This window comes from Herpailurus yagouaroundi, unplaced genomic scaffold (assembly GCF_014898765.1).
Source record: "Herpailurus yagouaroundi ecotype Mexico unplaced genomic scaffold, PumYag 186, whole genome shotgun sequence".
Taxonomy (NCBI): Eukaryota; Metazoa; Chordata; class Mammalia; order Carnivora; family Felidae; genus Herpailurus; species Herpailurus yagouaroundi.
In genome coordinates, this window is record NW_024412417.1 from 47,506,001 (window position 1) to 47,526,831 (window position 20,831).

Consider the following 20,831-nt stretch of genomic DNA (forward strand, 5'->3'; position numbering starts at 1 on the left):
AGGGGGCGGGGCAGGCAGGGAGGCCAGTGAGACCAGGCGCCGAAAGGGCAGCACAGGAAGGTGGACACAGGGGCCACGCGTGGTGCAGGAGGGGAGGCTGGGGGGCTTGGACCACAGCAGGGCAGTGGGAAGATTCTAGATGCTGGGGATCGCCGGACCTGGGGAGGGCTGGGAGAGGTGTCAAGGCTGACCCCCAGGGCTCCGGGCCGAGTACCAGCAGAGCTGCTGAGGACCCCACATCCTGAGCGTCTGCGTCTGGAGGGGAGGCCGCCCAGCCCTACTGAGGGGGCTGCAAGGCAGGGAGAGCCCAGGGAGGCCAAAGGGAACTTTGTCACGTTTAATAGAGAACGTCAAACACACGCCGGGAACCAGCACGACATCGAGCCACGGTTCAGTGGGTCACGTACTGGGACAGCTCCCAGATGTCCTCCAGGAAGCTGCTGTAGAATCTGCGGCTCATGGAGTCTGGGTCCTGCTTCGGGATCTCCAAGTCTGCACAGAGACCCCCGGGGCAGGGGAGGGCAGGGGGCAGTCTGCTGCGGGAGCTGAAGGAGGAGGGTCCAGGGGGAGGTGTACAGCCGTCCCAGGAGCCCTGTGGGGTGTATGTGGGGAGGGGGGCACAGCCCTGTCCTGGAACCGAGTCTCAAGGAGGAGACGATGCCCTGTTCTGGGGACAGGCCGGCTAAGGGGCCTTCTTGAGAGCTGGGGAACAAAGAGGCCCCTGTGCTGGGCCAGGGCTCATGTTTCCTGAGGGTCCTCACGTCAGTCTTCCTCAGACAGATGCAGAGATCGGGAAAGTAGTCCTGCAGCATCCCCCCTGCACCAGGGACGGAGGGCGGTGGGCACGGGCGCCTCCCTGGCCCCTGGGGGAGGCCAGCTTGGCCCCGACAGGAGACCGGCCCACCCGACCCCCGGACACGGGAGCCCGGCCCTCCCGGGGGCAGCTCTGGGCTCTGAGTGGTGGGGGCTGGGTGGGCACGGTGGGCGGAGCACAAGACCAGGGGCCAGCACCCACCGATGAGCTTCATGGCCGCCTGCTTCAGGTTCCGGTCGGGGCTGCTCAGGTAAGTCAACGCCTGCATGAGAAACCGGTGGTAGTTGCCAGGTTGCTCTCCACCTGGGGAGGGGGAAGAGATGGGCCCCACAGCTCCCCGTGACGCCGCTCGGCCCGAGGCCCCCTGCCAGCCCTGCAGTCCCAAGACCCATGACGCCCCACCCCCCATCCCACCTCGGGCTGGGCCTGTGTCAAGGGACCTGGGACCCTGCACTCTGTCACCTCTCCCCGACATGTCCTCCGGGAGGCCTCCCCTGCCCCTCCCACCCCCCACCCTCCCCAGCTTCAGCAACAGACCCAGGGCCAGTCAGAGCCAAGAGGAGGCAGGGAGGTCTGCTGGGCTCTTCTGCACCAGGACTGGAGCCCAGCCTCTCTTGCCGCCCTCGCTCGCTCCCCTGGGCTTCTGCTGTGGACACGTGGGGTGTGTGGCTGCTCTAGGAGGGGACGGCAGGCTCAGGACGGGACGGCCCCTGGACCGAGGATAAGACCAATCTAAGGACGGGGGGCAGGGGACGGACGCAGCCCAGGCTGCTCGTCTCCACTGCTGGCCCAAGCTGCTTTGTGGCAGCATCCTCTGGGCCTTTGCAGGATTATAAACCGGTTTATTTTACCGTCTAAGCCTGCTGGACCTGGCTTTTCTGCCACCTGCATGACAAGAACGCCGGCCCCCTCGCTTCAGCCCCCAGGCCACCCTGGCGCCCGCACTTCCCGCAGGGACCCTTGGCCACTGTGGCGCCAGGCCGTGCTCCCCCGAGGGGCGCCTGCTTCAGGTCACCCCTGCCCGGCCTGGCCGTCCTCTCTCTGGCTGCGCCCTGGCCGGGCTGACCCTCGGAGCTGCGTTTCCGCCCACACCAGCTTCCTTCCACAAACGTCAGACCAACACTGCAGGTGGGAGGTCCAAGTTCAGGCACCGGGCGGCCTGAGGCCCCAGCCCTTCACCCCTGCTCCGCCCCAACCACCGTGATCGCCTGTGCCTTCTTGTCACAGACCCACATTCTGGGATTTTGGCCGTCAGCTCGTGACCTTAAAAAGACAACCGCCTTCCTGCTCTGTGCCCGTTCTAGGACCACCCCCAGAGCTCCGAGCCCCCTGAGACGCACTCTGGGCTCTCACACCCTTTTCCACTCAGACACCAGGACTTCCTGGAGGAGGCTGATCCCTGGAGAGAACAAGCACTAGGAAGGGCCTGGAACATTCTAATGCTCTCAGAAACAAGGATGCCTATGGACAGAGAGTCCAGAGACAGAGCTCACTGGAAACAGGATTCAAGTTCAAGACAGGCCAGGTGTGACAGTCTGAACAATAAAGCAATGACACCAGCAGCGGTAACAGTGCCTCCCTGGAAGGAGCGGGGTCCTTCGTGAGCTGAGGGACCGGCTGGACCGCCTCTCCCAAAAAAGATCTGTTGATTCCTAACCCCCCAGACCTCAGAATGGGACAACACTCGGAGATGGGGCCTCTGGAGGCAATGCGGTGAAATGGGGTCCCCCAGTGGCCCCGACGTGTTACAGGTGGTGCCTTAGGAGGGGAGGCGCCAGCGTGCAGAGAGAGCACCTCGGGCGTAGTGACACTCGAAGCCAGGGCAGCGCCGGGCCCGGGAGAGGGACCTGGGGGGGGGCGTGGCCTGGCCAGCACCGTGCCACAGGCCGCTGGCTTGCAGAGCCGGGAGACAGCAACGTCTGTGGTCTAGGCTCGCGGAACCGTGGCACGGGGGCCTTGGGGACCCAGCAGGCCATCAACTCGCGGCACTACTCCAGAGGCAGGAGTCAGCAAAAAGAAAACAGGAAGGAGGTTTCTGTAAGAGAAGAGAAACTATAATAGATTTAACTTCGGTGCTTAAAAGTGAGGGAACACTTAAATACCGGCGTTTTGTTTTTTTTCTCTGTGATTGTTGAAAAGAAGGCCTGGCCGTGAGCCTGGGCCCATACGGGGAATCGGGACAGAGGGAAGGCAGAGCTATGAGCACATCACGTGGCCCACGTGGCCCAGGGGGCCCGGGGCTCAAGGCGACCGGTGGCCGAGGTCAGCCGGGGGGGGGGGGGCGGGGGCAGGGCTCAATGGCACACCCCACAATGGGGCACGAAGACGTCCCCGGGGAGGGCTGGGAGCATCGGGACTGGAGAAGCCCTAATCCACACGTCTCAACTCTTAGAAAATTCCAGAAGAAGGGGCTCCTAGCAAAGCTGACGGACTGGAAGTATCGGGATGACGGGAAGGAGTGCCAGCCGTGAGCGACCTCACGTGAGGCTTCCGGGAAAGTCCACGTGAGAAGAGCAGGAGGGGGGCCCAGAACGGAAGGCGGGGAGGACTCACGTGCCCACGGTCTCCGGGCTCCCCCGGTGCCTAAGCTGTCCCCGGGACCCCTGTCACAGCGAGGCTGCTAGTGGGGGCTCAGAGCCATTTCAATGGGTCTGAAACCCACAGAAAAATAAACGTTTGAGGGAAACGTACTTGGTTAAACCTGTGAGTATAACTCAATAACGTTGACGTTCTCACGCTCTAACAGACGGAGCGTTTAATAAATTGGTAAAATCAGGGGAACCCGGGTGGCTCGGTCGCTTAAACGTCTGACTTCGGCTCAGGTAATGATCCCACCGTTCTTGACTTCGAGCCCCGCGTCGGGCTCTGTGCTGACAGCCGGGAGCCTGGAGCCTGCTTCCGATTCTGTCTCCCTCTCTCTCTGCCCCTCCCCTGATCGCACTCTCTCTCTCCCAAAATTAAGTCAACGTTAACAAAAATAAATTGGTCAGATCGGTCAACTAGGTACCGAGACACCGATGGCAAGCACGGACCTCTCCACGCGCTCTCCTCAGCAACCAGCTAAACACAAGTCCCCAAGGGCAAAAGCGGGCAGGACAAGACCGGAACCACAAGCACGTGACAGGCGGCCCCGCTGTCCCTGCACACGGGCTGAGGTGGGCATCGAATCCGGGCGCCCGAGGTGTCTCCGTGGAAGGAAAGACCAACCTCACGCCCAGGACGCCAGAGGCAGGGGGGGACCTGACATCGCCCACGCACCTTGGGAACCAGACCGGAAGGACCCCAAGGGAAGGCACAGGGACACCAAAAGGGAGTCTCTCTCTCCCTCCCCCACCCCGGGCCTGAGTTAGGAGCAAGAGAAAAGACAAGTTCCTTGAAAAGCCTCAGCCACGGCCTGGAGCCGCACGAAGCCCTGGGGCGGGACTCGGGCCGCCGGCACCCACGACACCTCAGAGACGGGATGTCACTGTAACATCCACCCCGCGGCGGCACAAAGGTCTCTGACAGACGTACACAGAGAAAGACCCGCAACCCAAAATGACAAGGGCAAGAAACCCAGCCCGGGCCACACCTCCGAGGCGGAGGCCCTGGCGCCCACTGGAGTGTTCTCTCCCCTCCCAGCTCCAAATTCACCCCTGCTGTGCACTCTGTGAAAGCGGACCTGGGCCCCAGTGTCATCCTCGCCAGCTGGCGCGAGGGCACGGGGGCAGCGTGGGGACACAGGAGGGGCTCCCGCCCTCGATCCCGCGGGCACCCCCAGGACTCCTCCCCCACCCCCCGGGCCGTTTCACAGCCGGTCTCCCGTGACCCCTCCCCGTGTGGGACCTGTCCCGGCATCTCGGCTCTGTGCCACACCAGCTTCTCTGCCACGCAGGAGCGTAGCCATGCCCTCGGCTCTGGGGGTGGGGGTCCTCCTGGCCCGGGGCAGGGGCTCTCCTCCACTACGTTGGGACATGCGACATCACGTACTCCCGTCCACGTCCACGCGCCATCCCTGCGGTCCCACGGCCTTCAGAGTTGGCTCCCCCGCAAACCGACCAGCCCCCCGCAGCCCCCGGGCCCTGCAGCGGTTAACCTCCCCCTGCTCAAATCGCTGTGACGTCTGTCTCCTGAACGCATGCTAGGGACACAGAGGCTGAGCCCCGATCACAGCCACGAGGGTCAAGTGCGGCAGCCCCGCGGGCGCCCGCGGCCCGTGCCTCGGGTGACGCGTCACCGTCATCAACCACGGGGGACGGCCTAATGCCCAGAAGCGCTGCACGCAGTTTCCCGCGGGCAGGGAGCTGGGCATTGCAGCTGGTGGAAGGTCACAGCCACCCCGCGCCCCTCCGGGCACCAGCGCGGCTCCAGGGCGGGGAGGGGCTTCTCCATCAGACCCGAGCACAGACCGTGGGAGAGTAACACGTCCGGCCGCAGAACTTCCGCGCCAGCAGAGTCACAGTAAGCACAGTGCAAGAAGTCACAGACTGGGCAACAGCAATTACACTACAAACAACTGGCCAAGGACCCACGCCTGGAGCCTGCGGAGAATTCCTCATCCGCACAAAAAAACTCCACCGGCACGCGGCGGGCGAAGCGCTCGGCACGGAGGCCCCGCCGGCTCCCCAGCAAGGTGGCGCCTACCAAAGTCACTGCCCTCCGGACCCTGAGAAGCCCCGCTCCCTTTTCCCGGGCACCTTCACCCCCAGACCGTAGCCTTCCCCACTTCTCAGGAAACGTCTGCCGTCTCCCAGACGCGGCGGGGACCCCCCAAGCCCCCGCCCACCTCGACCACATCCAGTGTGGCCCGGTGCGCCAGCCTGCCCGCCACCTGCTGGAGAAAAGCCCGGGATGGGGACCGCGGTCCCCGAGCGCTGGGGAGGGGTCCCAGCCGGGCTCTGAGGGTCTGGACTCAGAAATAAACCCACCACCAGAAATCAGAGCTGTAGTTTCTTGCTCACCCGCCCCACGCACACGGGTCCCCTCACACGAATCCTCAGCAAGGCGTGTGGGCCCAGGAATGTCCATGGGGTCCTGGTGCGGCCACTCCCGGGTTCCCAGAGCTACGGGGCCCTCCCCATGTCTGCACTGGGACATCAGCGGGCGCTACGCTCCCCAAAGGCCCCTCCGCAGCGGCCATGGGAACTGCCTCCAGGTAGGGCTTCCCCGTCCAGGGCGGTGGTCCCCACGTGGCCCTGGAGGCCCCCAGCTCGGTTACTGACAGAGGGGGCCCACTGAGGGAGGCTGAAGGGGCCAGCCAAGCACGGAGCGGGCCTCTAACCAACACCCGCGGGACCGAGTCAGATGCCACCCAAGAGGGTTCCTATATCACGCCCGTCCTCCTCTGGGTGCTGGGCGTGAGGACCCTCACTGCGCACGGCCCCCGTCCACCTCCCCGGCCTCCCTGCCCCTCATCTGGGAGGGTGCCGACACCTTACCGTGTAGATGAAAACGTCGTTCTCGGCGCTGAGGCCACGATCCCATGCCAGCTTCCCGAACAGCTCCTTCCGGAACTCCCATTTCAGCAGGATGGCACAGCGCAGGAAGGTCAGCTTTGTCTTCTGTGGGCGCCACGCAAAGACAGACGGGTCCCCTCCCTCTGCATCAACACCCTCCCGGGCAGAGACTGCAGGACAAGTGGCCCGGAGGCACCGAGGGCCCCGGCCCGGCGGCACCGAGGGCCCCGGCCCGGCAAGGACGCCGCTCACAGCCGCGCCCGGGGCCGTGTAGCCTGCTCACACCCCAGAGGGGGCACAGGGTGCCCCCGCCATAGTGTCTTCACCCCCCCAAGCCCCGTGGGTGCCGTGCTCTAATTCACGCGAAAATTCGAGAGGCCACTGGTCACCCTGGCCACCCAGGCTTCCTTCCTGACCCTGAGGGAGTCTCTCAAGGGCCGGGGGACAGGCACCCAGGGGAGGAAGGCCAGTCCCTCACTCACCAGTACCCAACAGCCCCGCCTCTAGTCTCAGAACTCCTTTAAAGGGTCCCTGTACCACCCCCACAATGGGTGGAAATCACCCCCAGGACCTCAGGCTGTGACTGTCCAGAGACACGGTCTCAACAGAGGTGAGGTAATCAGGTCCCTGGGTGGCCCTAGGGCAAGCTGTCTGGTGTCCTCACCAGGAGGGGAATCTGGACACGCAGACAGGGGGACGACCACGTGAGGACACGGGGAGAAGACGCCGTCCATGTACCCAGGAGAAAGGCCGGAGGGGACCAGCCTGCCACACCCTCGACCCAGCAGCCCTGTCCGCGGCACTTGGTGGCGGTGGCCTGAGCCGAGACGGGCCGGTCCCCGAGCTGAACTCTCCCTCCCTTGCTGAGTTGAGGGGGGATCGGCCCACCTGGTTTTCACTCCAAAGCCCTCAACCTCCTCCTGAGTCCACCACGCCTCTGTCCCCAGGAGACTGTGCTCCGGAGGGGGGGAGCACCTGTTTTTCAGCATCTAGGACGAGGCCCTGATCACAGAGGACCCTCCGACCCAACCCCGGGCCCAGGCCTGCCCTCAACTTCCTGTGTTCCCGTTAGCTCACAGAATGCACCGCCCACCTCACTCAGAGGCCCCTGGCCTCTGGGCCACTTATCCTAAGACTACAGCTTGTGAGGCTGAGTAGGCCGGCCTCCCCCAGGCAGCCTCTCCTGGTTTCTTTGACACTCTCCTCTGAACTCCCAGCTGCACCCCTCTAGCCCCGCCACCTGGCGACACCCCTGCCTTCTACTGGTCTCCCATCCACCCTTCCGTTCACCCCTTCATTTAGCTGCACATTCACTCAGCAGCTGCCCTGTGCCAGGCTCCGGGCTGCTGGTTGGCTGTGTAGACCCAGACCTGATGCGGACCCTCTCCCAGGCTTGAGGCGTTCCCAGCCCGTCACACCACCCGTGATGGGTCCGGAGGGCTCCTGGGTCTGGTGGGTCTGGGGCAGGGGCAGAGAGAAGCCCTGGGACTGAAGGAAGTCCCTTTGTGAGGAGGACGCAGGAATTCAGGTAGTTTCCCAAGAGCCCCAGGAGGGGCTGGAGGGAAGGAGGTGGCCATGGTCAAGAGGGCAGCAGGCAGGGCCTACATGGTAGAGCCAAGCTGTTAGGTGACCACAGTGAGAGCTGAGACCCAGGGAGTGGGGACCCAGGGCCAGCAGAACGCTGCTGAGGGGTGGAGGCCAGGAAAGCTTCCCTGAGCAGGGGGAGGGGGGCACTTGGATGGGGTCTCAGGCGAGAAGCAGGTGTTCCCAGTGTAGAGGGGGCAAGGGGCACTCCCCGAGGCCAGAGGGTCCGCTCAAACGGATGATCTGGGAAACTTGGGGCCTGTGAAATGGCTGGTAGCTCCAGGGCCGCCCTATGGGTCCTCTGTGGGAGTCAGACACGGTGCCTCCCTGGGGGCAATGCCCTTGAGGGGGGCACGGTCTGCAGTAGGCCCTGGGGAGAGCGGGGAGCGAGAAGGGCCCCAAACTCCAGGCTCCTGAGGCTGACTGCGTGTGTGTGTGTGTGTGTGTGTGTCGGATGGGGGCTGCTTCGCCGGCTCCTAGACTGGGGGGAGAACCTAGAGGTGAGGGCAGCGCCACCTTGGACGGGCCCTCTCCTTCCCTGCGCCTGTCGCCTGCAAGGCGGGGGGGCCACTCACCATGACCACCTTGGGGCAGGAGTCGGCCAGGTGGAAAAGCAGTGGCACCAGGGCCTGGAAAGCGCGATTCTCGAGTGCCTGCTGGTACTTCCTGCCGCCGCCGTAGAGCACGTCCCCGTACAGGAGGATGGCCCCTCCGCGCACGTCGGCCTGTTCCTGCCGGCACGTAGAGCCCTCAGCCGCAGGGCGGGGGGGGGGGGGGGGGGGGGGGGCCGGCCGGCCCCGGCCCCCCCCCCCCGCCGGGGGCCCCCCCCCCCCCCCCCCCCCACTCTGCCAGCCACCGCCCATCTCTCACCCTTCTTCCGGCCCAGGGACCTGCGGTGGCCAATGCGCCCTGACGCCGACGCCCGCCCTCTCCAGCTCTGGGACCGTCCGCTGCGCCCCTCCACCGCGCCCCTCCACCGCACCCACCTTGCTGCCCGGGGCCGCCCGCTGGCACGCACAACCCAGCCTTCTGGACAGCTGGGGCGCCTTCTCCTCCTGCCACCCCCTCCAGTGGCTGCGGCCGACCCTTTCTCGGCCACAGCGACCTCACCCCCTCTCCCGGACCAGGCGCACCCTGTGGCCAGACCGGTCACTTTGAGCTCTCAGACCCAGCAAGAGGCCTCGGGCTTTGTGCTGGGGGCGGGAGGGGGGGGATGAGGACGCCTCGAGGCTGCGAACCAGCCCCTGCACCTGCGCCACGGGCCTGCGCCCCCTTGCCGCCCCCCCCCCCCCACCCCGCCACCCTTGCTCTTCTGGCCGCGGCCCGCGCCCTCCACGTGGGGGAGCACGAGGCTTGGGCAAGGTCATTTCTGAGGCGGCCCAGGGGTCTCCCAGAACCTACCTTCCTTGGGGCCAGGCTCCCGCCCAGGTCCACAGGACTTTACCCACAAGCCCCGGGGATAGGAAGGGGGGGTGGGGAAGCGGCTGCGGCTTCTGGGATTGGCTGGGGTGGCAGCCGCGGCTGCTGGGATTGGCTGGGGTGGCAGTCGGAGGCTGCTGGGATTGGCTGGGGTGGCAGCCGCGGCTGCTGGGATTGGCTGGGGTGGCAGCCGGAGGCTGCTCGGATTGGCTGGGGTGGCAGCCGCGGCTGCTGGGATTGGCTGGGGTGGCAGCCGCGGCTGCTGGGATTGGCTGGGGTGGCAGCCGCGGCTGCTGGGATTGGCGGGCTCAGGCGAGGTGCTGCGCCGCCGCCGCGCTCCTCACATCGTCGAACAGCTGCAGCAGGTGCTGGGCCATCCTGAGGCTGGTGGCGCCGACGCCCTGGGCCCCCAGGCGGTGCAGGATGTCACCCAGGATTTCCATCAGGCCCATGAGGTCCTTGGGCTCGGGCCCCACGAAGCCGTCCAGCAGCCCGGCCAGCCGGTTCCGGAGCAGCATCACCCGCGGGCGGACGCAGCCACTCCCGGGCCTGCCCCGCTCCCTGGAAAGTGCCCTTCCCGACTTCACCAGCGTTTCTATTCTACGGGTGTCGCAACTCGGCGGGGCCGTGGCTGCCGCTCCCTGCCCGCGCTGCCTCCTTTAACAATCCGCAGGGGCCTCAGCCCCAGCCCCCCGGCCTGCACCGTGCGGCATGGACTTGTTCTGGAAGGCCTAAAGGGCAGAAGGAGGACGTGCATCCACACCCAGCCAGGTGCCAGTCCTCTATGTGACGGGTGGTGCGTGAACAGGACCAGCTAGCAGGTGTGCTGTCGGGTAAGAGACCCCTACTAGAAAGGAGGCCAGAGTCGCAGACCTCAGAGCCCCCTCCGGCCCTGAAATTCTAGGATCCCCGCTGCATGCAACGCAGCACCGTTCCCCAAACGTTCCCCACCCGCGCCCCCTGCCTTGGCCTGCCCTGCCTTCCCCACCCACCCCTTCCAATCTGACCTGCTGTGGAGGCTCTTCTCACATGCCTCCTCCTCCCTGAAGTCTTCCTGGGATAGGAGCGAGCAGCCCCTGCTCTCACCTTCTCAGGATGCATCAGGGCACTGCTGAGGCCCTTCAGGCTCATGGCCCGCACCAGCTGGTTGGGGTTGTTCAGGCCCAGGCTCAGGAAGTTGTCCACGGTTCTCCGAGACATGTACTGGGTGAGCTCGTGGCTGTTGAGAAACTGAGTAGTGTTGGCACAGTCAGCTACCAGGGAAAATGGGCCTGTGGCGCAGCATGAGATAGTGGGGTTAGACGTAAGGAAGCACTTCCAGAGAGCAAGCAGGTCTGACACGGAAGGCAGAAGTTAGGATACCTTTACGTGGGAGGGTTGGAGCGCAAGTCCAATTCTCTGAGCTTCCGAAGGGCCCGAGGACGCTGGTGAGGGGCAGGGGCAGGGGCAGGGCGGGGCCGAGGAGGGGCTGACCTCCGTGATGATGAGGATGGCCACGATGTTGTCCCGCTCCTCAGAGCTCTTCAGGGAGATGACCGCCTGTCCCAAGACGGCCTTGACCTCACAGTCATAGTGGGCCATGGCCCTGTCAGATGAGAGAGGCAGGCACGGGGGCCCTGAGGTCTCCATCCTTGGCCCCCATAACCCCCTGCTCACTCGGGGAGATGGCCCAGGCAACTGAGTCTGGAGCCCAGCTCCCAATATGGGGTGTAGCCTTCCCATGAGGAATGCTCTCTGGGGCCAGCACCGCCCCCCAGGCTGTGCGCACCTAGCCAAGAGGGTCACCCCCTCGGTGTAGGTTTCCATGTGCTCAAAGAGCTCCCAGCCTCTCAGCAGCTTGAGGTAGGCAAACACCTCCCAGTAGTTGGTGGTCCAGAAGAGACCCTTCAGGGCCTCCAGGCATGTCCTAGGGGCAGGTGGGGGTGTGGGGAGAGGTGAGTCGGGGCTCGGGGCTGGGCTCTCTGCCTGGACCGTAAGGTCATCGGCGACCTCCTCTCCCATCTGGGCCCCGGTGAGCTGTCACCTTCTAAGCCTGCTCTGCCCCAGGATTCTCACTCCCACTGGCTTTTGGTGGCTGTGCCCCCTGCTCCCTACTTGGGACTGAAAGCCTCCAGGTGGGGCCAGAGGGCATTCCTTTCCGGGTCCCTAGCCCTGAGCCCAGGGCCTGGTGCCTGCCAGGGGTTCCGTGGGTATGTGGAAGGAACCCGAAAGAGGGCACGGTTGGGGTTCCCCAGGGGGCTGGGCGCCAAGGCCCATCACAGATGTCACCTGCAGGGGCTGAGGGGCTTCCCGTCTAGGACATCCTCCTGGTAGTCTGAGATGCCGTCCACCACATCCAGCTCAAACAGGTAACGGAGCTGCGTGAGCAGGCCCACGAGGACCCCTGCGAAGGCCCAGCGCACCGTGGCCTTGTACTCCCGGATGTACAGGAGCTCATAAATGGTACCCAGGGCCTGCGGCGGGCGACAGAGCGGGACTCAGATGGGCAACTCTCCAGGGCCGGCTCCAGTGAGCAGAGGAGGGGGGAGCCACAAGCACGGGCGCCCCCCCCCCCCAGGCCCAGGGCCCTGTCACCTGTGCCTGCCTCGGGCCGGGACACTCCCGGGGGCGCTGGCCCCGCTCTGCTGGCCACTCAGCAGTCAAGAGGCCTCGGCTACTCTTGCCGAGACCCTCTGCCTGCCGGCTCAGCCAGGCATCCCACAGGGCCCCTGGATGACAGCGCGGTTGTGGGGGCGGGGGGCCCGGGTGGGGACGTGGGGGGGTGCTGCTCACCAGCAGGGAGATGAGCTCCGCCTGCTGGGTGAACCTGACGAGCTCTTTGGGGGGTCGCAGCCTCAGCTTCATGTAGAGCAGGGTGAGGACCTTGCGGGCCAGCTGGGTGTTGCTGGCTAGGGCCTTCCACAGGGGTACGACCTGTCTGGGGAGGCAGGGGGCCCAGTGCCTGCAGGTGGCTGGCCATGCAGGGTGGAGGGGCAGGCGGGACGTGACCCTCGGGACAGCAGGATGGCCTGAGATGGCCCGGCCCCCCAGGGACAGTGAGCCCTTCCATCTGCGGGGTCCAGGAGGCTGTATCTGGATGGGGCCCCCGCTCGAAGCCCTGGGCACAGGACAGGCTTTCCCTGATGTTGGTGCTGATTCCCGCTTTGCCGCACTCCTTTGCCACGTGACCCCAAACAGAGCCCCCGTCCTCCCCCCAGCTTGTGAGGGTGGGGGCTCACCCCTCAGGCAAAGCGGGCAAAGTGGGTCTGCACTGGGCGTGTCTCCCTGGGGCAGGGTGGGGGGCGTGTGGGGCTCACAGACCTGCATCCCCCAGAACTCTGTTCCCCGTCCAAGGTGTTGTGGGCCTGTGACAAGCCGGTGCTCCCTGAGACGCTGTGGAGACACCCTGGTGCTCCAGTGGCCCTCAGACTTCAGGGGACACACACACACACACACACACACCACTCAGGCTGCTTAGAACGGGGTCTCTACTCACAGGCCAGGCCCAGCATCACGGTGCTGGAGCTCATGACGTCCACACGGTGCAGCCTGGAAACCCAATATTGGCCCCGGAAGGGCAGGGGGCCCGTATGTGTGCTGGGGCCCTGGGCAGCTGGAGGGGGCTGTTTGGGGGCCAGCTGACCTCCGGCTCCTCTGCCAGCTGGTCTCTCAGGGTTCTCCTGGTCTGAGGGACACTCCCATGCCGAAAGCCCCCTCCGGGGACTAATGGAGCCTCCACCTTAACCCCTCAGCCTAGAACACCTCCGGGGACCCCCTGGCCCTGGTTCGGGAGTCTGGGAAGGAGAGTGGAGTCTCTCTCACTGGAAGGGCCAGTGTCGTGCATGCCGCTGCCTGGCCAGGGATTCTGTGGCCTGGGAGGGGAGACCACGGAGGAAGGATGGGTGTTCACCTCTGGGTCGTGGGTGCCGGTGCCATACCTCTCAGAGGGGTGACACAGGGACAGTATCACCTCGACTGTCTCCTGGGTGTGCTGAGTCCCCAACACTGACACGGCCTGCATCACGGTCTGCAGGGTGTTCTTGAAGATGATAGAGGGCAGCTCCTGGAACAAGCCCTGCAGGATCTCAGCCACCTGAGCAGGGAAGGGCAGACCGGGACGGGGCGTCAGAGCCACCCCCAGCTCCCGCCTCCGTCCCCTGCTGGGGCCGGGGTCTGCCTCCCCCGTGAGGCATCCTGATGGCCTCGTCAGCCTTCAGCCAGTAGCCTGACCGCTACGTGATCCCTGCCCCACGATGAGCCATCTGGACACGTACAGGACCCGGTGGGGTCAGCGGTGGAAGCGGCACCGTGGCTCACGGCTGGTGTGGCCCCGCCGTCCCCGCGGCCTCACCGCATCTCCCTGTGTGCCTGTGAAAAAGTGAGGATCAACTCCGAGCAGCCAGGAGGGTTGATGGGCCTGGCAGCCCCTGAGAGACGGTCCTGTCTGTGTGGGCTGTGAACTAGGTTGGCCACGCCCCCTCGCCCCAAGAAAGGCAGTTAAATCCCCAGGGAGGTGGGGGAGGGGGTGGGGGCAGGGAATGTTTCTCTCCTGAGTAAGGTTGAATGAACAAGGCAGGGTGTTGCTGTCAGGGCCCTGGGACCTTGAGGGTCCTGACCGGCCGGGAGGGGTGAACCGGGGCCCTGGGGCATCGCTGGGTCTCAGCCCTGCTAACAGGGCTGTGCTATTTCAAGGAGCGGGAGGCGGGCCGTGGACTGCGGATGGCTAGGACTGAGCTCGGGACCCACGGCCTCCAGGCCCGGGCGCTCTCTGTGAAGACGTGTGTGCACAGACACGGGTGCGTCCGCGTGCACGCGGGTAGCCCTTGACGCGGGGCCAGCCCGCCTCCCCCACCCCAGTCCTTCCTTAGCGGGTCCCCCGACTCCCGTGGGGAGGTCTGCAGAAGGTGGCCCGCAGCCTGGGCTCAGCGCCCACCTGCTCTGCCTTGATGCTGTGGTCCTCGACGATCATCAGGAGCAACTGTGAGGCCAGGTCACAGCGCAGGTGGTTGTGGCTGCAGAGCCCTCGCAGGAGAGTGAGGACGAGCTGCGTGTGCTGGGCCACAGTCAGGTTCCCATCCAGCACCTGGGCCGGGGGGGCTGCGGTGAGAGGCCGAGGCGGCACCCTCCCTGGTGGTCCTCAGCCCTCCAGCCCCTCCTGCGTCGGGGTTGGAGACAGGGCCGGGGTGGGGGCGCTCCTCGTACTCAGAGGTGGAAAAAATGCCAGGCGAGCAGACTTGTCCCCTCCCCCGCACCAGGCTGCTGGGGCCCCGCCCCTCCTGCCTCAGTGGTGGGAGGTGTGGCCACCGAGGGCTGAAGGATCACTCTGGGGATGGTGGGAGCAAGCAGTCGTGTCCAGGCAGTCAGGTGCCCCCTCCCACCCTGCAGCCCGCAGCCAGTCACTGACTCGGGGTACAGGGTCCAGCCCCTGCCTCGAGGTGGGGGACGCTTTAAGCAGCCACACTCCCCTGGGTCAGACAGACCACCCTCCTCTTGGCTGCTCCCATCCCCAGCTTGCTTCCCTTACTCCTTCCTCCTGAGCGTGAGTCTCTGTCCCCTAAACTGCACTGAAATTCCTGTCCCAGGCTCTGTTTCTAGGGAACCCACCAGGACCACAGGCTTCTAAGCAGCCGGCTCCCTAGGAGGGGCTCCCAGGGGACGACCCTCTACACGGAGGCGTTGAGGGCTTGCTGCTCCTGTCCCAGCCTGTCCTGAGAGCAGGCAGGGGGTCAGACTCAGGGACTCTCACTTGGAAGGTGGGGAAACTGAGGCATGGAAGGGTTGAATGACCGCCCCGCAGTTGGAGGCGGAGCTTGGACTCAAACCCAAAGCTTTGATGCCCCGTCCGTCTTGAGGGGAGGGCCGGCCCGGGAAGGACACACACAGGGAGGGAGGGCAGAGGCGATGGACAAGGGAGACAGACAGCATGCTGCTTGCCCGGGACTGTGCACGAGTAGTGAGCACGGGACAGCCTCAGGCAAACCCAGCTGTCGCCCTAGTGAGGGGCCCCAGGGGTGAGGCCGCAAGAGGAGTGGGGGCCGAGAAGGGAGAGGTCAGCAAGAACCTCAGGACCGGGCTCCAGAGGGGCCCTGCCGCACCTCCAAGTCACGGGCGGGAGGGTGCAGGCCGAGATTTCAAGGGGCAGAGCGATGGGGTGCTCTCCCTGCAAGAAGGCGTCCACGTCCCGGCTACGCCTGACCCGCCCCCCAGCTCCCCTGCGCAGGTTGCAGAATGGGCAGGGAGGTGGAGGCCGGAGAGGCCCCCACTCCTGGACAGCTTGGGGCTGCGTGCAGCTCGGGCCCCACCTTCACCAGGTCGTAAAACTTCATTTCTGATTCCCTCCTGGCATTTGCTTCAAAGTTCTTCATTTTATTCAAATACGTGAACTCTGACGTGCTGCCTGGCGAGGGGCACCGAGTCAGGGGGCCTGGGGCGGCCAAGCGTCCAGCGCCCCGGAGGTGGGGGGCTCCCAGCTCACCCTTCTGCTGGGTCAACAGCTGCAGGAGGAGGTACACGCACTGGTGGGCGTGGCTCTGGGTGACGGGCTCCTTGTCCCTCCACAGCAGCATGAGCAGGCCTATCTGGTGGCCCAGCATGGAGGGGGTGGCCTCCTCCTGGGAGGGGCGGGCAGTGAGCGAGGCCAGGCCCGGCTGCCAGGTGTCTCGTGGGCAGGGCGCCCCCAGGCCCTCGTCCCACGGCGGGACCTCCTCCCCCCCCCACCCGGTCTCCCTTCCCCGCTTCCTTCAAGTCTTTGTTCTGAGGCAGCCTGGCCATCGAGCTCCCCCCACCGCCCTCTTTGAACTCTGACCCCTGCCCCGGGACTGGGGGCACCCCAGGGCCTGCGTCTCGCCCCCCAGTCCCGTGCCTAGCAGCCGAGATGCTCCGTGAATACGGCTGCGAGAATCAGGAGCGAGGGCCCGGGGGCCCAGCACGGAGGCAGCCGCGCCATGGGGGCTCCCGGCCCCTCTCTGGGCTCAGGCCCACCTTCCTGGCTGACCTCCCGAGGGTGCCGGGCGAGGCGACTCACAGTGAGCCCCACGTAGTCCACCACGTACTTGAGGAACAGGAAGATGGTCTGCACCGCCCGCTGGCGCTCGTCGCTGCTGTCTGACTTCAGCCACGGCTCCATGTGCTGCGATGGGAGAGGAGAGCCCGAGGCCGGCTCGGCGCACAGACCCACCCTCCCCTCCCGGACGTGGCCGCTGGGACGCGGAGCGATGGCGGGCCGGCCGCAGCCGGGTGTACCCACCAGATGGCTCGCCCGTCCGTGCCCGGCCAACGGCTCAGCTCCCCGGGGCGAGGCCGGGTCTGGGCCCAGAGGGAAGCCAGGGCGTTTGAGGGCCTACGTCTGCATGGCTGTGCGGGAGCCCGCAGACCATCCCCGGGACTTCCTCCCTGCCCACGGCAGTGCCCGGAGATGAGCCAGGGTCACCTTCTCCTCGCAGGGCCCTCGGCTCTTCTGAAACGCCCACCCCTGCCTTGACGAGAGCCCCCGGGTCAGCGGCGTGGGGCACACCCGCCAACCTGGCCGCCTTTGTGTCCGAGGGACACACCCCGGGCGGGCGGAGCCCCAGTCGTGTGCCCCCCGCCAGCCCAAGCCTCACCTGCAGGATGAAGCATAGCTCGTCCACACTCTTGTTCTCGGAGATGAGGCTCTTCAGCAGCAGGTCCAGTGCCTGCATCGACTTCCGGTACAGCACCTGGCAGGGCCGGTGGCCTGGTGTCACTCCCCGGGGGGGGGGGGGACCCGCCAGCACCGTGGCCCTCCCTGGCCGACACCCTCGCCCATCGCTCCCCTGGTGCCCTGGGACTCGCCCCCGTGAGGGCTCAGTCACCCTTCCCTGCGGGGCCTGCAGAAATGATCATAATGTCCACTCCAGGCCCGGTCCCCACTCAGTCCCTGGTGGGGACACACAGTGCCCTCCTGGCTGCCGGGCCTCAGGTCCTAACCGCTGAGGGTGTTGAATCTGCCCCTAATTTCCTAATTTCCCAGAACGGGGGCAGAGTTCAGTGAGCTCCCGATGCTGCTGTGGGCACGCTGCCCAGCCCAGGGCTCCTCAGACGGCACCCCTGGGCATATCCCCCCAGCACTAAGCCGAAACCAGGAAGTACGTTGAACTCAGTGAAAATGAGAGCAGCATATCAAAATTGATCATCTGCATAGACCCAGCAAAAGCAGTGGGCAAAGGCCAACGTCCATCCTGATGAGCACTGTCCGAAAAGCAGGACTAGCAGAGAACCTTCTCCACCTAACTAAGAGCATCAGAGAACCCACAGCAAGCCACGGCAACAGCAGACTCGATGGCGAAGACAGATGCGTTCCTGATCACATCAGGAACGACGCGGTGTCTGTTCCCACCACTGGCGGGTCCTGGCAAGGGCGGTGGGGTAGGAGGGCGACAGCACAGCACCGTCCCCGTTGACAAGAAAGGAGACTGTTCACACACGTCACGGATAAAACCCTGTGGAATCTACAGAAGGCTCTGAAAAGCTAACACGTGGTTTAGCAGGGTTTCGGGAACAAAGTCAACATACGAAAAAAGTCGATTGTGCTCCTATAAACCAGCAACGAGCAACTGAAAGCTAAACATTTATTTATTTTTTTTTATTAAAATTTTTTTCAACATTTATTTATTTTTGGGACAGAGAGATACAGAGCATGAATGGGGGGGGTGGGGGGCAGAGAGAGAGGGAGACACAGAATCGGAAACAGGCTCCAGGCTCCGAGCCATCAGCCCAGAGCCTGACGCGGGGCTCGAACTCCTGGACCGCGAGATCGTGACCTGGCTGAAGTCGGACCCTTAACCGACTGCGCCACCCAGGCGCCCCTGAAAGCTAAACATTTAAATATCATTGGCAATATCAGAAGAAAACAGAGAGAGGAAAGACTCTGACAAAAGACGTCCGAGGCGAGCACATGGAAAACCGGCCAACGCTGCTGGGGGGTTTGGAGACGACCTAATTAAACGGAGAGGTGCGCCAGCGCTCAGCTCGCAACACAAACCGGTGTTAACGTGTCGGTCTTCCCCAAGTCGGTCTGTAGATTGGGTGCAACGCCAATCGAAACCCCAGGGTGCCGTTCACTCGAGGTTGAGCCCCTCATTCTGTGACTCGCGCAGAGGTGCACAGAAGCCGGGAGAGCAGAAAACAGCTTTGAAGAAGATGACCCAAGTTGGGGGCCTTCACCCCTTCCTGTGGAGCTACCAGGACCAACACCATGTGGCATCGGCAGACACGGCTCAGAACAGAATAAACAGGCAGAAACGGAAACAGACACGTGGGCAGCTGGCTTTCGACAAAGGCAAACTTGGGACCCGGATGGGTCCTGAACAACCAAGGTGTCCGTATATGCGCAACGAGCTAAGCTTCAGGCCGTTCCTTACAGCAGATAAGAGTTGGCTCAGAAGCTGTCGCGGACCTCAGTGTGAAACCTAAGACCATAAAACTTCCAGAAGAAAGCAGAGAAGAATCCTTGCGACCTTGGCTTAAGGAAAGAATTCCTGGATACAACAGCAAAATCACAACCCACGAAGGAAAGAACAGATACATTGAACAACCTCAAAATCGAGAGCTTCGGCTCTTCAGAAAAGACCATTAAGATAAAAAGAAAGCCTGGAGACCGGGAGAAAATATGTTCAGACCACCTGGGTGATAAAGGACCCCCATAGCAACTCTAAAAGGGACTCTAGAAACTAATAAATAATGCAACTTAAAAATTGAACATGAGAGGGGCACCCGGGTGGCTCAGTCGGTTAAGCGTCCGACTTTGGCTCAGGTCATGATCCTGCGTCCGTGGGTTTGAGCCCCGCGTCGGGCTCTGTGCTGACAGCTCGGAGCCTACTTGGGATTCTGTGTCTCCTTCTCTCTCTGCTCCCACCCACTCGTGCTCTCTCTCTCAAAAATAAACATTAAAAAAATTTTTTTAATGAGGCATAAGATTTGAACAGACAGCTCACCAAAAAAAGATACAAAGATGGTCAAAAGCACACGAGGGGATGCTCCTCTCAGTAGAGACATGAACACTGAAACCACCACTCACCGCTGCACACCTAGGAGAATGGCCAGCGCTTACGACCGACTACACCGTGTGTTGACAAGGATGTGGGAGGAGCAGGGCTCTCTTCCCTGCTGCTGGCAGTCAAATCAGCACAGCCGGTTAGAAGGCAGTTTGGCAAGTTAGATGCACACCTGCCTTATGGCCCAGACGTCCGGTCCTGGGTGTTTACCCAAAAAACAGAATCCAGGTCTGTACAGAGACCCGCACACAAATGTGCACAGCAGCCTGATTAGCAGTGCAAGGCTGGAGATAACACAGTGCCCCTCATGCGGCGAGCACATCAACACCCGGTGGGCATCCGAAAAGTCAGATACCATGCCACAGGAACCAGGAATGAGCCATCCGTACAGGCTGCAGTGTAGACGAATCTCCAGGTCGTCTGATCGGGAAGCGTCCAGGCAAAGCTTAGCAGAACCCCCATAATCCCACTTGCATGAAATTCTACGAGATACCAACTATGATGACAATAGCAAGGAGGAGTCCCCTGGTGGCACACGGAGGCTCTGGGGGTGATAAACGTGTTCATCTTGGCTTTGAGGATAGTTTCACAAATCCAGGTCAAAACGTGTAGAACCATACACTTGGGAAAGTGCCATGTTTTGCGTGGCAGTGACACTTCGGTTGTTAAATCTGTCACCCAGACCCAGCTCCTGCCCATGTCACATGTCACGACCCATGGCCTCCCCTCTGGTGCCCTGGCCCGTCCCTCCTGGGACAGGGCTCCAATTAGATGTTAGACTCGGGGGCCAGGCACCCACTCCCGGCTGCTGGACGCTCAGGACTTGACCTCCAAGCTCACGCTCCCCCGAAGCGGGCTGTCCACGGGCCAGCGATGGGCCGGCCGATGTCACGATAGAGCTCCCTTGGTACCAGAGCTTCCCAGGGGATCGGCTGAGCCCTCCCTGAGCCACACCAGGATATGCTTCTCCTGTGACCCCACCCCATCCTCTCAGCTCCCCACCGGGCCTCTCCTGAGAGTGTACCCCCAACTCTGGGCCCACAGTCTGCTCCCTGGGAGCCCAGCCTGGCCACAGCTCAGGTCCCTGCCGTGGCTCGTCTCCACGCCGGCCTGCTGTTTCTTGCTGACCGGGGATTCCCAGGAGCTTGGCTGGTGGCATGTGGGTGCATGTGTGTGTCCCCACCCACCGGGGGGTTCCAGGTAGGGAGCAGGGTCTTGGGAGAAGACCCCACGCTGGGCCTGCCTGTGGTGGGGATCCGAGCTGCTCTGTCTGCCCCACCCGAGGAAGAAACGCTAGCTCTGTTTGGGCAGCAGAAGCTGCTGAATAGGTGGCCAGAAGCGGCACACATCTGCGGAGTGCTGTCACTTCCTTGTCCCATCTGAATCACAGCACCTCAGGGGGCGGCATGGAGACCAGAGCCCCACTTGAGGGCAGAACTCAAGACTCGGGCTCCAAGGTCAAGACCAGCCTGTGGCGAAGCCGGGAAGAAACCCAGGCCGGGCGAGCTCTCTCCGGTGCTCCCCTCGCTCACACACGCGGCTGGGGCTTGGCAGGCCGGCCTGGCACCCGGAACCCAGCACCCAGAG

The 20,831-nt window shown here is 63.9% G+C and overlaps 1 protein-coding gene across 6 annotated transcripts in view; it reads right to left on the reverse strand.

Moving 5' to 3' along the window:
* Positions 1–322: 322 nt before the first annotated feature.
* Positions 323–20,831, reverse strand: part of LOC121043056 (maestro heat-like repeat family member 5) — a 31,259-nt gene continuing 10,750 nt past the window's right edge. Inside the window, exons 12-28 of one of the 6 annotated variants that reach the window (XM_040494576.1) lie at positions 16,833–16,928; positions 16,256–16,360; positions 15,707–15,842; positions 15,534–15,628; positions 14,165–14,314; positions 13,170–13,324; positions 12,025–12,169; positions 11,521–11,705; positions 11,021–11,158; positions 10,726–10,837; positions 10,339–10,482; positions 9,597–9,773; positions 8,409–8,564; positions 6,232–6,354; positions 1,016–1,076; positions 743–817; positions 323–492 (exon numbers count right to left, since the gene is read on the reverse strand). In XM_040494576.1, the coding sequence (XP_040350510.1) occupies positions 392–492; positions 743–817; positions 1,016–1,076; positions 6,232–6,354; positions 8,409–8,564; positions 9,597–9,773; positions 10,339–10,482; positions 10,726–10,837; positions 11,021–11,158; positions 11,521–11,705; positions 12,025–12,169; positions 13,170–13,324; positions 14,165–14,314; positions 15,534–15,628; positions 15,707–15,842; positions 16,256–16,360; positions 16,833–16,928 (2,154 nt within the window). In that variant the 3' untranslated portion in view covers positions 323–391. Of the gene's footprint in view, positions 493–742; positions 818–1,015; positions 1,118–6,231; positions 6,355–8,408; positions 8,565–8,819; positions 9,774–10,338; positions 10,483–10,725; positions 10,838–11,020; positions 11,159–11,520; positions 11,706–12,024; positions 12,170–13,169; positions 13,325–14,164; positions 14,315–15,533; positions 15,629–15,706; positions 15,843–16,255; positions 16,361–16,832; positions 16,929–20,831 lie in introns of those variants that run through there. The other 5 variants (XM_040494577.1, XR_005796670.1, XR_005796669.1 and 2 more) reach the window with 5 other exon arrangements.